At 40.3% G+C, this 12,592-nt stretch overlaps 1 protein-coding gene across 1 annotated transcript; it reads left to right on the forward strand.

The window, feature by feature from the left end:
• The first annotated feature begins 5,929 nt into the window (after positions 1-5,929).
• On the forward strand, positions 5,930-11,978 carry LOC137730984 (squamosa promoter-binding-like protein 14). Its single transcript, XM_068470015.1, has 11 exons — positions 5,930-6,351; positions 6,625-7,243; positions 7,360-7,553; positions 7,632-8,470; positions 8,577-8,651; positions 8,822-8,929; positions 9,014-9,131; positions 9,569-9,704; positions 9,782-9,926; positions 10,011-10,607; positions 10,798-11,978. Exons 2-11 carry the CDS (start codon positions 6,660-6,662, stop codon positions 11,224-11,226), a joined length of 3,225 nt encoding a protein of 1,074 aa, XP_068326116.1. The 5' UTR covers positions 5,930-6,351; positions 6,625-6,659; the 3' UTR covers positions 11,227-11,978.
• Positions 11,979-12,592: the final 614 nt, after the last annotated feature.

Consider the following 12,592-nt stretch of genomic DNA (forward strand, 5'->3'; position numbering starts at 1 on the left):
GCTCTTTCACAGTGAGGAGGCAGACATAGGGGGGTGCGACTCTTGGATAATTCATGGTGTGGGGGAAACTCTTACACTTCTTTGTTCAATGTTTAAGGCTTTGCACACGAAGTTGGCTCTGGGTCACAAACGGTTTGATGTCAATGAAGGACATTGTGTCAAAGTTTGCAGGCCAGTTTGCTATTACGAAGGAATAATAGAAGGTGATTGTGATTGATAAAAATGAGGCTTCATCCTTGAAGTTGTCGAGAGTGTTTCTTGTGGGAAGGGTACTTTCCTCTAAACCGGTGAACAAAGAGAGTTTTAAGAGACAAATAAGGGATCTTTAGCGCCCTAAAGTGGATGTAGTTGTGACTGATTTAGAGGAAGATCAATTTACCTTTAGATTCAATGCAGGAGCATACCACCATTTTGAGAGGATGACTTTAGTTATTAATAAGCAGTATCTACTTGTACTTGGCAAGGCAGATAATCTGGCATATCCTGCTAGGGTCCTGTTGCATTCTCAAGATTTTGGGTTTAGTTTAAGGGTTTACTTCTTTGTTATATGACTTGCCCAATGGGTAAGTTCTTGGGGAACCTGCTGGGATAGTATGTTCTTATGGACCAAAGTCATAAGGATGAGTAGTTTGGCAGTATTCTTAGAGTCAAGGTGTGACCAGATGTGAGGAAGTCGTTGTGACTGTACATGTTTATACAAGTGGAGGGCACGACTATGAATATTGATGCTCGTTATGAGAAACTGTCATTAACTTGCTTTCTTTGTGGAATGATGGATCATGTTGAGGATCAATGTGAGCGATATGACGGTAAATGAGTGGAAAATATGGCTAAACCATATGGTAGATGGTTCTAAGATGATGTGTTAATAAAATATTACATACGACCTACAGGTAAAAGGTTTGGGCTCGATTCTGATGGTGCGTTGGGAGATAAAGCACTGTCGTCAGAGGAATTAGATAACCTTATGGATGATGCAGCGGATGAACCCATGTTGTGTGGGGAGAATGGTCAGGAAGGGAACTACATACCTAATCTTAATGAAGTTTTTAATGATAACGGCAGGTTAGTTGATACTATGGCATTGCTACCATATATGCCAAGGGAGCATACTTAGACCCAACATGAGAATACATCACTTATTACTGTGGGCAAAGTGACACTTGTACCACAACCATTGCTTTTGTTTGGGACAGAAATTACACCAAGAGTGGGGGATAATATGTCAGCTCAGGAAGTGAATGAGGCTTTTACAGGGAATTTAGCACTTTCTTTGTCAGGATATGGTTCTAGAGAGATGGCAGTTTTGTACGGGATGATTCTTCTCTTTCTCTAGGGTCTGATCCTTTCAACTTGGCACTATTCATCTTTGGGCCTGGTGCTAAACAGGGTCATCGCCCTCCAGGAAGTGTGTTTCACAAAAAGAAAATTAAGAAGTCAAAACCAAAACAATTTATCCCTATAGAGATTAGGAAGAGAGGTCTGCGTGAGAAAAATAAGGTGTGGAATTTCCCTGCAACAAAGAAACGTGCTACTTCAGTATCGATGAATTCTACAGCGGTTGACGGAGATCAACCCCACTAAGTCCAATGAGTTGCATCAGCTAGAATTGTCGAGGGCTTGGGAACCTCCAGGCAATTAGGGCGTTTAAGAGACTCGTTCTCTTTAAAGATCCCATAGTGATTTTTCTGTGTGAAACTAAAAGCTTAAAGGAGCATATGGAGAGATTAAAATCACAATTGAAGTTTGATTTTGCGTTTACAGAACTGAGTTTGGGACGTTTGGGGGGTTTATGTGCCATGTGGTGAACGGTGGCCAATCTTTTGTTAAGATCTTAGTCCTCTAATCATATTGATTTGGAGGTTGGAAGGATAGGAGATGTGAATCACTGGAGAGTTACTTTCTTTTATGGTTTTCTAGCAGAGGCGGAAAGACATAAATCGTGGAGCTTGCTTCAACATCTGTGGGATACTTCAAACTTGCCGTGGTGTTGCATAGGGGATTTTAATGAGGTTTTGCAGGTCGAGGAGCAGGAAGGTGGTGATTTACAAAGTGAACGACAAATGGAGGATTTTCAAAATGGTCTCACATGTTGCCAACTACAAGATTTGGGGTTTATAGGTAAGGGTGACAACCAGGAGTGGTGGAATTAAAGTTCGTTTGGATAGAGTCTTAGCACCACAGAGTTGGATTGATTTGTTTCCACATTTCAAAGTCACCCATTTAAAGCCTACCTTGTCAGATCATATACCAATTTTGTTGGACTGGATTCAAAATAGAAGAGTTAAATTTAAAAGGACCTTTTGATATAGGAAAGGTGGTCTGTTGAGGATGGATGTGGGGCTACGATACAACAAGGGTGGGCATCGGACTTTTAAGGCTCACCTATGTTCCAAGTCATGGAGAGGATTAAGGCAATACGAATCCAATTGGCTAATTGGGCAAAAACCACGAAACGTTGAATTCCTGGGGAAATTTCAGAAATAGAAGACAAGTTGAACTCTTTATTTGGACAGCCTGTTATCGAGACAACTATTGCCCAAAGGCATGAGTTATATACCTGACTGCATTCTTTACTTGCATAAGAAGAAGCATTTTGGCGTCAGATGTCTAAGGAAAATTGGCTAAGGCTTGGTGATCAAAATACGAAGTTCTTTCACCATAAAGCAAATCGACGACAAAGGAGAAACGGATTGCATGGGTTGTTTGATGAGGTCGGGTATTTGCATAAGGATAAAATGGGTATAGAGACTGTTATTATGGAGTATTTCACAAAACTATTTGACTCTCGAGGTGCGACGAAAATTTTGAGGGTTGTGGTTCCCAAGGTATCGGTAGAAATGAACCAAGAACTCTTTAGGCTGGTTTCGAATGATGAAATTAAGTTTTCACTTTTCCAAATGCATCCGATTAAGGCTCCAAGACTTGACGTTTGTGATGGGGTCAGGTTTATCCTTTCATCTGGGCGTATGCTTGGGAAAATTAACTATACCCATGTTACTTTAATTCCTAAGAAACTTGATCCTACCTCAATGACTCAACTCCGGCCGATTAGCCTTTGTAATGTTATTTACAAGATTTGTTCCAAAGTTCTTACTAATAGGCTGAAGGTCATCTTGCCGGATATCGTATCACCTTCTCAAAGTGCATTTATTCCGGGACGGTTAATTTCAGATAATTGTTTGGTAGCTTCGGAGATTGCACACTATATGCATAGAAAGAACAACGGGTGGAATGGGGTGATGGCATTGAAGTTGGATATAAGTAAGGCTTATGATCATATGGAATGGAGTTTTATAGAGTAAATGATGAGGAGGCTGGGATTTGCAGAGGAGTGGATAAACTGGATAATGATGTGTGTTACTACAGTTTCTTATTCGTTCAAACTAAATGGGGAGCTTGTGGGTCTTGTACAACCTAAATGTGGAATTCGCTAGGGAAACCCGTTGTCACCGTTCTTGTTTATTGTGTGTGCTAAGGGTTTATCTGCATTGTTTGATACGTGGGAAGCACAAGGTCGAATTCAAGGTGTCCAGGTTTGTAATAAGGCCCCAAGTGTTCATCATCTTCTTTTTGCGGACAATAACTTTATCTTTGCCAAGAGTTCTTTCCAAGAGTGTGTATAGTTGAAACAGATGCTAAAAACTTACGAACGTGCATGTGGGTAAGCTATTAACATTTCAAAAAGTAGTGTGGCCTTTAGTAGAAATTTAACAGACACGGATTCACAGGTTCTGGTTGATTGTCTCAGGATGGAATGAGCGGAGTATCATGATAGGTATCTTGGCCTATTGGTGTTTGTTAGACGATCTAAGAAAGCTACGTTTGCATATATAAAGGACCGTCTATGGAAGAAGTTGAATGGCTGGCGTGGTTCTTTGTTAAGTTGTGTTGGCAAAGAAATTTTGATAAAAATTGTAGCTCAAGCAATTCCATTGTACATGATGCAGCCGTTTTTGTTGCCTAAGTCTTTTTGTGAGGAGTTGAACCAAATGGTGGAGCAATTTTGGTGGGGAAGGGAAGTATGCAGGCATCGAATACACTGGATTAAATGGAAAAAGCTATGTAAACCAAAAAGTGAGGGTGGCTTGGGATTTAAGGACTTATATGCTTTCAACCTTGCATTGCTTGCCAAGAAAGGGTGGAGAGTAATACAACAACCGCAGTCTCTTATTGCTCAAATATTCAAAGCTCGGTACTACCCTACAACAAATTTTTTGTAGGCTCCAGTTATACCAAACTCGTCTTATTGTTGGAGAAGTGTGACATCATCCATACTAATTATTCAGAGAGGTGCTAAGTGGAGGGTTGGAGATGGCCTACGAATACAAATTTGGGTGGACAATTGGTTGCCAAGGGGGAATTTTTATAAAGTCATTAGACCCAGATTGATGGGGGTGCATCCCTCTCTTATTGTGAGATCATTAATGGTGAACCATGATGGAGTTCGATGGAATACATATTTAATTCGTAGTTGGTTTTTGGAGGATGAAGCAGGCCTGATTTTGAGTATTCCATTGAGTTTGTTCAATCCGGCTAAAACTATGATTAGGACTAAAGAACCCAAAGGTCTATTTACAACTAAGAGTGCTTACTTTTGTGGCAAGAACGTGTCATGGTATTGGTGGGGATGAGCCCATGAGATCTGTGATAAATGACAAGACCAAGTTTTTTATGGAAAGCTTTGTGGCAAGCTACGGTCCCGAGGAAAGTTAAGATTTGCGTATGGCGTGGTTGTGTGGATGCTTTGCCATATGAGGTGAATTTGACAAAAAGACGAGCTCTTATGGAGGATGTTTGTGGGTTATGTGACAAAGAAGCAGACACAATTGAACATGCCTTAATACGTTGCTCTATATCAGCTGCTATTTGGTTTGTGAGCTCGTTGGGATTTTGTTCATTCTATCGGAGTGAGGATGGCCTATGTGGTTGGTTGGCACATATGGTGCAATCGTTATCTAATGACAGTTTTGAGTTGCTGCTTGTTTTATTATGGAGTATATGGAAGGTGCACAATGAGTTTTTATGGAATGGTGTAGAGGTTTCCCCTTTGGACACCCAACTTAAAGCTCAAACTTGGCTGTCAGAATACAAAAAATAGAATGAGGTCACATCTCACGGCATCACGGAATGAGTTCAGAAATGGCAGAAGCCAGATTTTGGTTGGATAAAATGTAAATTTGATGCTGCTTGGGATGAGATTGAATCGCGTGGAGGAATTGGGATTGTGGTAAGAAACTCAGAGGGCAAGTTCATTGCAGCAATGGTGGTCCGGGAGAATGGGATTCGTTTTGCATTGCACGCCGAGGTTGTTGCTACGCATGCAACACCTGTGTTTACATGACAATGGTCAACTGAACAGGTGTAGGTGGATGGTGATGCTCTTTTGGTGATATCTGCAATCTAGAATGAAGGAACATCGCATCGCGGCCTTTATGGACATCTGTTTGCTGATACACGGTAGATCCTTCAAAGTTTCAAGCAATGGAAGGTTTCGTTTGATCGAAGAGATACGAATAAGGTGGCTCACCGCCTAGCAAGATTTAGTTCTCGATCATCCAATTTCTTGGTTCGAGGAAGTAATTTCTGATTTATTATTGGAGGATAGTATTAGCAGTTAAGTTTGGTGCTGGACACATTTTTTCCCTTTGTTCAAGTTGAAAGTCCCAACAAAGCTTTTATTGAGACCCATTGTTTGCACCTTATTATCGATTTTGTACGTACTTCTATTAAAAAAAAAAAATTGACATTTGATAACATGTAAATAATCTTAATATTTAAATAATAATATGAAGATTAGTTAAGGGATTGAATAAAATGAAAAAGGAATAAAGTTTCAGGAAAAAAAAAAGAAAAAGGGTGGTAGCCTAATTTATCCAAAAAGAAAAAAGAAAGACGTTGTCGTTGCAAGCTTAAGCTGCTGAGGACACAAGAGGAAGAAGGGAAAAAAAAAAAAGTTTGGGACTCGGGAGTCTAGAGAGAGAAAAAGAAAAAGAAAAGTCAAAGAGAGATAAAGAGAAGAGAGGGTTTGTTTTCATCAGTTAGATCTACGAACGTTGTTTCAGAATTGTTGATAACGGTTTGGTTTCAGATTCGGTTTTGTTATTGGAAGCAGACGCCGACGAAGACGCTCTTGTGATTTCGTGTGGGATTTACGAGAGAAGACCTTCTTCGCTGTTGATGTCAGTCAAGTCGATGACATGTGAGATTTGTCTCTGACCATCGACGACGGGAGTCTGAAGTATTCAGATCGGACGTCGGAGTTTACTCCGGTTTGGGTCCCCGGAAAAAAAGGGAAGAGTTTTGGGTAAAGGGGATGTGGATGTGGATGGATTCTAGATTTCTGTGAAGGTACGCAATTCATTTTACTAAATTTATTCCGGTTTTGTGTCGAGCAATCTTTTTGCTTTTTATTAGGCGACCCTCGTACCTCTTTTTTTTTCAACAAAATGCGCAAAACAAAATTAAAATAAACTATAAAACTATTACATGACTAGAAATGATTTGTTCTTCTTGAATCAAGGTTCATGCTTTTTGCATTTTTTTTTTCTTTTTTTGGAGTTTGGATTGATTTGTTGTAAAGCAGTAAATAATTGACTTTGTCCAATTTTTGTGCTTGCGTAGATTTTTTGTGTGTTTGGGTTTGTCTTGAATCTGGGATGGAAAACGCCGGCGGCCAGGTTGCTGCTCCAATTTACTTTCACCAGACGCTTTCGGGCCGGTTTTGCGATTCGCCGGCCATGGGGAGGAAGCGCGATCACCCTTACCCGGGCCCCAATTATCAAGACCCTCACTTGCAGCAGCTGCGCGTCACAAACCCCGGCAACAACTGGAATCCAAACGTTTGGGACTGGGACGCTGTGAGATTTGTTGCCAAGCCTCTGGACTCCGAGATGCAGCAACTTGGTACTACTTTCACAACAGAGCAGAGGAACAAAGAGGAAGCTACCGGGCCTGTGAAGAACACGGCGGAAGATGAACATGATGAGAGCCTTCAGCTGAATCTCGCTGGTGGCTTCACCTCTGTGGAGGAGCCCGTGCCCAGGCCCAATAAAAGGGTCCGGTCTGGATCTCCGGGGAATGGGAATGGGAGCTACCCTATGTGCCAAGTTGATAACTGCAAGGAAGATCTGTCCAATGCCAAGGACTACCACCGCCGACATAAAGTCTGTGAGATTCACAGCAAATCCACCAAATCCCTTGTTGGCAAGCAGATGCAGAGATTCTGCCAGCAGTGCAGCAGGTCATTTGGATTAATGGAATATTAGTTTTTTGGTTTCTCATCTTCATTTATCTCCCTTTGTTTTAGTGATTTTTCTTGCTCTAAAATCGTATCAAAATCTTTTTTTGCTGTTGCAGGTTTCACCTCCTTTCAGAGTTCGATGAGGGGAAGAGGAGTTGTAGACGGAGACTAGCGGGGCATAACCGGAGAAGAAGGAAAACCCAAGCAGAGGATGTTACTTCACGGCTCACTCTCCCAGGAGGTGGCGATAACAAAAGCATTGGAAATATAGATATTGTCAACTTGGTAGCTGATATAGCCTGTCCACAAGGTAAGAAGACTAGTCTTGAGTTCATTGATCTTAGATTTCCTGTGATCAGTTACTAAATGTATGCATTAAAATTTGTAGGGAAAAATGATGTCAGAAATATCAATGGCTCATCGGTATTGGACAGAGAGCAGCTCCTTCAGATTCTTAGTAGGATAAATTCGTTACCTTTGCCAGCAGACCTTGCTGCCAAGTTGCCGAATCTTGGAAGTTTGACTAGGAAAGCTTCTGAACTGCTTTCTTTAGATCTGCAAAACAAATTGAATGGAAGAGCATCTACAGCAACCATGGACTTGCTTACTGTACTATCAGCTACTCTAGCAACATCTGCTCCAGAAGCTCTGGCAATGTTATCTCAGAAGTGCAGCCAGAGCAGTGACAGTGAGAAAACTAAGTTGACCTGCTCTGACCAGGCAGCTGGTCCCAATTTGCACAAGATACCTCCACAAGAGATTCATTCAGCTGGGGGAGAGAGAAGTAGTACAAGTTACCAGTCTCCCATGGAAGATTCTGACTGCCAGGTTCAAGAAACTCGAGTTAATTTACCCTTACAGCTATTTAGCTCCTCACCTGAGAATGACAGCCTGCCAAAACTGGCTTCTTCTAGAAAGTATTTCTCTTCTGACAGTAGTAATCCCACTGAGGATAGGTCACCTTCATCTTCCCCTCCTGTTGTGCATACACTGTTTCCGATGAAGAGTTTGGCAGAAACTGTTAAGTCTGAGAAGTTGTTGGTAAGCAAAGAGGTCAGCGCAAACCCCGACTCTAGCAGGACTTGTCGTAGTAACATGCCTTTTGATCTTTTTAGAGGGTCAAATAGGGGAGCTGAAGCTACCTCCATTCAAAGTTTCCCTAACCAACCTGGCTATACTTCTTCTGGCTCGGACCATTCACCTTCTAGTTTGAACTCTGATGCGCAGGTACTGTTGACTTACTACGTTTTGCTTATTTCATGTCTGTACACTTTTGTTGGATATTGGTCTACATTTATTGAGGGATTGAATTGATTGTTTTGTTCTCGGACAGGATCGCACAGGAAGGATATTATTTAAGCTATTTGATAAAGATCCAAGTCATTTGCCAGGGACATTGCGCACACAGGTTAGGAGTTTATGGTTCTTTTTAATCACTCCTGTTGTATGAATTGTCAAGACAACATTGTAGTTTGTACAGCTTTCTTTCTTTTTTATTTTTTTTTATTTTTTTTTATTTTTTATTTTTTTTTGGAGGGAGGGGGGCTTCTTACAAAGTTTGTTGCTCTGTTCTTCTAGATATACAATTGGCTTTCCAACAGTCCATCTGAAATGGAGAGTTACATAAGGCCTGGTTGTGTCGTTCTATCAGTTTATGTATCAATGCCACCTGCTTCCTGGGAGCAAGTGAGTGATCTTTTTTAGTTCTAATCGGCAATCTTTTTATTGTACTTTGGCTGACCACTTGTACGGCGCGTGTATATTTTTCAGCTTGAAGAAAACCTGGTTCAGCATGCCAGTTCTTTGGTTCAAAGTTCAGATTCTGATTTTTGGAGAAGTGGGAGGTTTTTAGTTAATACTGGCAGGCAATTAGCATCACACAAAGATGGTAAGTACTGATTAGTAGCGGTGGCTTTTGGTTACTGATACGTCAACCCCCTTTGTGCTTGATTTTTAATAAGGTGCTTGTGCTTTTGTTTTAAAAAGCAACTTACTGTCTGTTTCTAATTTTTACCAGTGTGCTTCCACTTTTGTTTCTTTTACTTTTGTTTTTCATTCTCATTTTATTTAGGCCAAAAGAATTCTTTTGTTCATAATCAACTTTTTCTGTATTTTGATAATTCTTTAATTCCATAGCATTTCAACTGTTATGTTTATGGAGCTCTTGAATTGTGATTTCTACTTTTTTTTCTAGTAGCTCTTATGCGATAGTAACACTTCTTCAACAAGTTTTTCTGCAGCAGCTTCTAAGTATGACTTGTGTGTCATTGGCATGCTGCCTTGTAATTTTCTCTTGAGTTATGTTTGCGTGGCATAATTTTTCAGAAAAAATTCGTACATGCAAAGCTTGGAGATCATGTAGTTCTCCAGAGTTGATCTCTGTGGCCCCTTTGGCTGTTGTGGGTGGGCAAGAAACTTCTCTTCTGTTAAGGGGTAGAAATTTGAATACCCTTGGCACCAGGTTAGTACAATTTTCTTTTGTGTGAAGATTATTTTGTGAATTCCTCGTCTCTGTTTCTAAAGTTTCCGGTCATGCAGGATTCATTGCACGTATATGGGGGGTTACACGTCAAAGGAAGCTACTGGTTCAGCATATCATGGAATGATGTTTGATGAGATAAACTTGGGTAGTTTTCAAATTCATGATGCATCTCCTGGTGTTCTTGGTCGCTGTTTCATAGAGGTAAAACTTTAAGGAATAATTGGTTTGTTTCAGAAATTGATGTAGAAAAGTTTCTGTTGTACTGACCTTTGCTAATATGAACAGGTGGAAAATGGTTTTAGGGGCAACAGTTTTCCAGTGATAATAGCTGATGCGACAATCTGCAGAGAATTGAAAGTCCTTGAGTCAGTGTTTGATGCTGAGTCAAAAGTATGTGATGTAATATCAGAAGATGAAAGTCATGATTATGGGCGGCCGACATCAAGGGAGGAAGCCCTTCACTTTTTGAATGAGCTAGGATGGCTCTTCCAAAGAAAAAGGATATGTTCCATGCTTCAAGAGCCTCATTATGCACTCAGCCGTTTCAAATTTTTACTCACATTCAGTGTCGAGAAAGACTGTTGTGCTTTGGTTAAAACACTTCTAGACATACTATTTGAAAGAAACTTTGACAGTGATACGCTGTCGGGAGGGTCAGTTATGCTGTCAGACATGCAGCTTCTGAACCGGGCAGTAAAAAGGAGATGCAGGAAGATGGTTGACTTGCTCATTAATTATTCTATAGTTAATAGTGACATTGACAAGAGATACATCTTTCCACCTAATCTTGCTGGACCTGGCAGCATGACACCTCTTCATTTGGCTGCTTGTATGTCAAGTACGGATGACATGATTGATGCTTTGACAAATGACCCGCAGGAGGTAAAAATAACTGTTGGCTTGCTTGTCTATAAATTTTTTTGGAGTTTGCACATCGCGCTTGAATCCAACTCATAGATTTTGATTGTGTGCTTTTCTAATGGATGGTATAAAACTTACTACCAGTCTTACAAATATGCGGACATAGATTTTGATTTTTCTTTTGATCTTTTGTTTTACTCTTTCCCTTTAGATTGGCCTGAACTGCTGGAACTCCGTTTTGGATGCTAGTGGGCAATCTCCGTATGCTTATGCTTTGATGAGGAATAACTACTCTTATAACAACTTGGTGGCTCGTAAGCTTGCTGACAGAAGAAATAGTCAGGTTACTGTCACAATTGGAAATGAGAGAGATCAACCTCAGATGAGTATGGAGCTGGAGCATAGGACAAATACGCGATCCAGACAAGGTAGTAGATCATGTACCAAGTGTGCAATTGCGGCAACCAAATACAGTAGGAGAGTTCCAGGTGCACAAGGCTTGCTTCAGCGCCCCTTAATTCATTCTATGCTTGCCATAGCTGCTGTTTGTGTGTGTGTGTGCTTGTTCTTGAGGGGCTCCCCAGACATCGGCTTAGTTGCTCCTTTCAAGTGGGAGAATTTGGAGTTTGGCACAATTTAATCTTTTATGGGATAAGTACTGATTAAGAAAAGAGAAACAAACTTTGGGTTGACGTTGACCATCCAGATTAGCTTTATGGTCACGATGGAAAAGAGAAGTTTTCTGCTTAGCGGCATTCAAGAGGAAGCGCAGGGGTGTGATGGCGGACCTCATAAGCAAGAGAATTCTGAATCAGGCTCAGGTATTTGGTGATTCAGATGCTGGATGTTTATCTCCAACTAATCCGAGGCATGTGCAGGGTCTTGGGTTGTTATGCTCGTTTGTGTTGCGAAATGGGTGAATTTTTTGTCTCTCTCCCCCTTTAAACGTAGAAACTCTTCTGCCCTTGAGACAGAACCTAATATAATGTGTTTTTTTTTCTTTTTTTTCCTTTTTGGCGGGGCAACCTATTATAATGTTGGATAAGATGAAACGTTGGCGACGGGCAGATTGTAAGATCGTATAAGTATCCATGGAAAGGGGGATGAAGGAAAAATATCGGAGACCCAAATAGAAGGAAGAAGTGTAGGTGGATAAAAATATATGTGGGTCTTCTTTTCTAGTATGGAGATATAAGCCTGCTCTACCCAAGTTTCTCACTGTAGAGTTGAAGGGCGGAGGATCAATCAGGGGAAGGACAGTTTCATCGTATTTGATTATAGTTTATTTAAGCGTATTTCTTGCTTTCTAGATTTTTTTTAAATGTTTCTTTCGGGTGTAAATTTCAGAGATTGATATTATTTGACAAACGGTAAAGATGTCTATTACGCCTTCGACCTCGTCCCTTTCGGTCTTGGACCGTTGGAGTACTATAGTATTTCTGTTGAACATGTCACAACATCAACAAGACGTGTATTTATAAAGATTTTTTTAGCCAAAATAATATCTAAAATTGTTATAACTTTTTGTTGGTCCTTGAAAATGAAAATTGATAAAAGTGGTCACTATGTATGTTCATCATAAATCATTTGTCTTGTCGTTAGATTTTATGTTAGTATGATGATAAGGCATATGAGTGATACCATCAACTCAATCATGTGTTGCCATGTGGATAACCATAAAAAAATAGTTTTTAAAGAATTAAAAAAATAGGTCCTCTCATCCAGCCGACGCAAGTTGCAACCATCTCCCAAGTAACCTAGATGTCAGCGACCGCTCACCTTTTTTAAGTTGTTTTTCCTTATTAAGTTCTCTTCACTAAGAAAAAATTTAGTTATTTTGAAGACCTAAACTATTTTCAAATAATAATTTTGTTTTATTAATCTACACAGCGACACATTATTAGATTGAAGGGATCACTTATGTGCCACATCATCAAACTAAATAGCAAATGAAAACCGAAACGAATGATAAAAAATATTTATGATTAACAAATTCGAGACAACTT

The sequence above is a fragment of the Pyrus communis genome, chromosome 4 (assembly GCF_963583255.1).
Source record: "Pyrus communis chromosome 4, drPyrComm1.1, whole genome shotgun sequence".
NCBI lineage: Eukaryota > Viridiplantae > Streptophyta > Magnoliopsida > Rosales > Rosaceae > Pyrus > Pyrus communis.

Bases quoted from the DNA above. Each gene is read 5' to 3' on its own strand.
- LOC137730984 (XM_068470015.1), top strand. From the start codon at position 6,660: ATGGAAAACGCCGGCGGCCAGGTTGCTGCTCCAATTTACTTTCACCAG. The intron at 7,244-7,359 runs GTCATTTGGATT...TTGCTGTTGCAG, and splicing joins TTCTGCCAGCAGTGCAGCAG to GTTTCACCTCCTTTCAGAGT. The intron at 8,652-8,821 runs GTTAGGAGTTTA...CTGTTCTTCTAG, and splicing joins CAGGGACATTGCGCACACAG to ATATACAATTGGCTTTCCAA.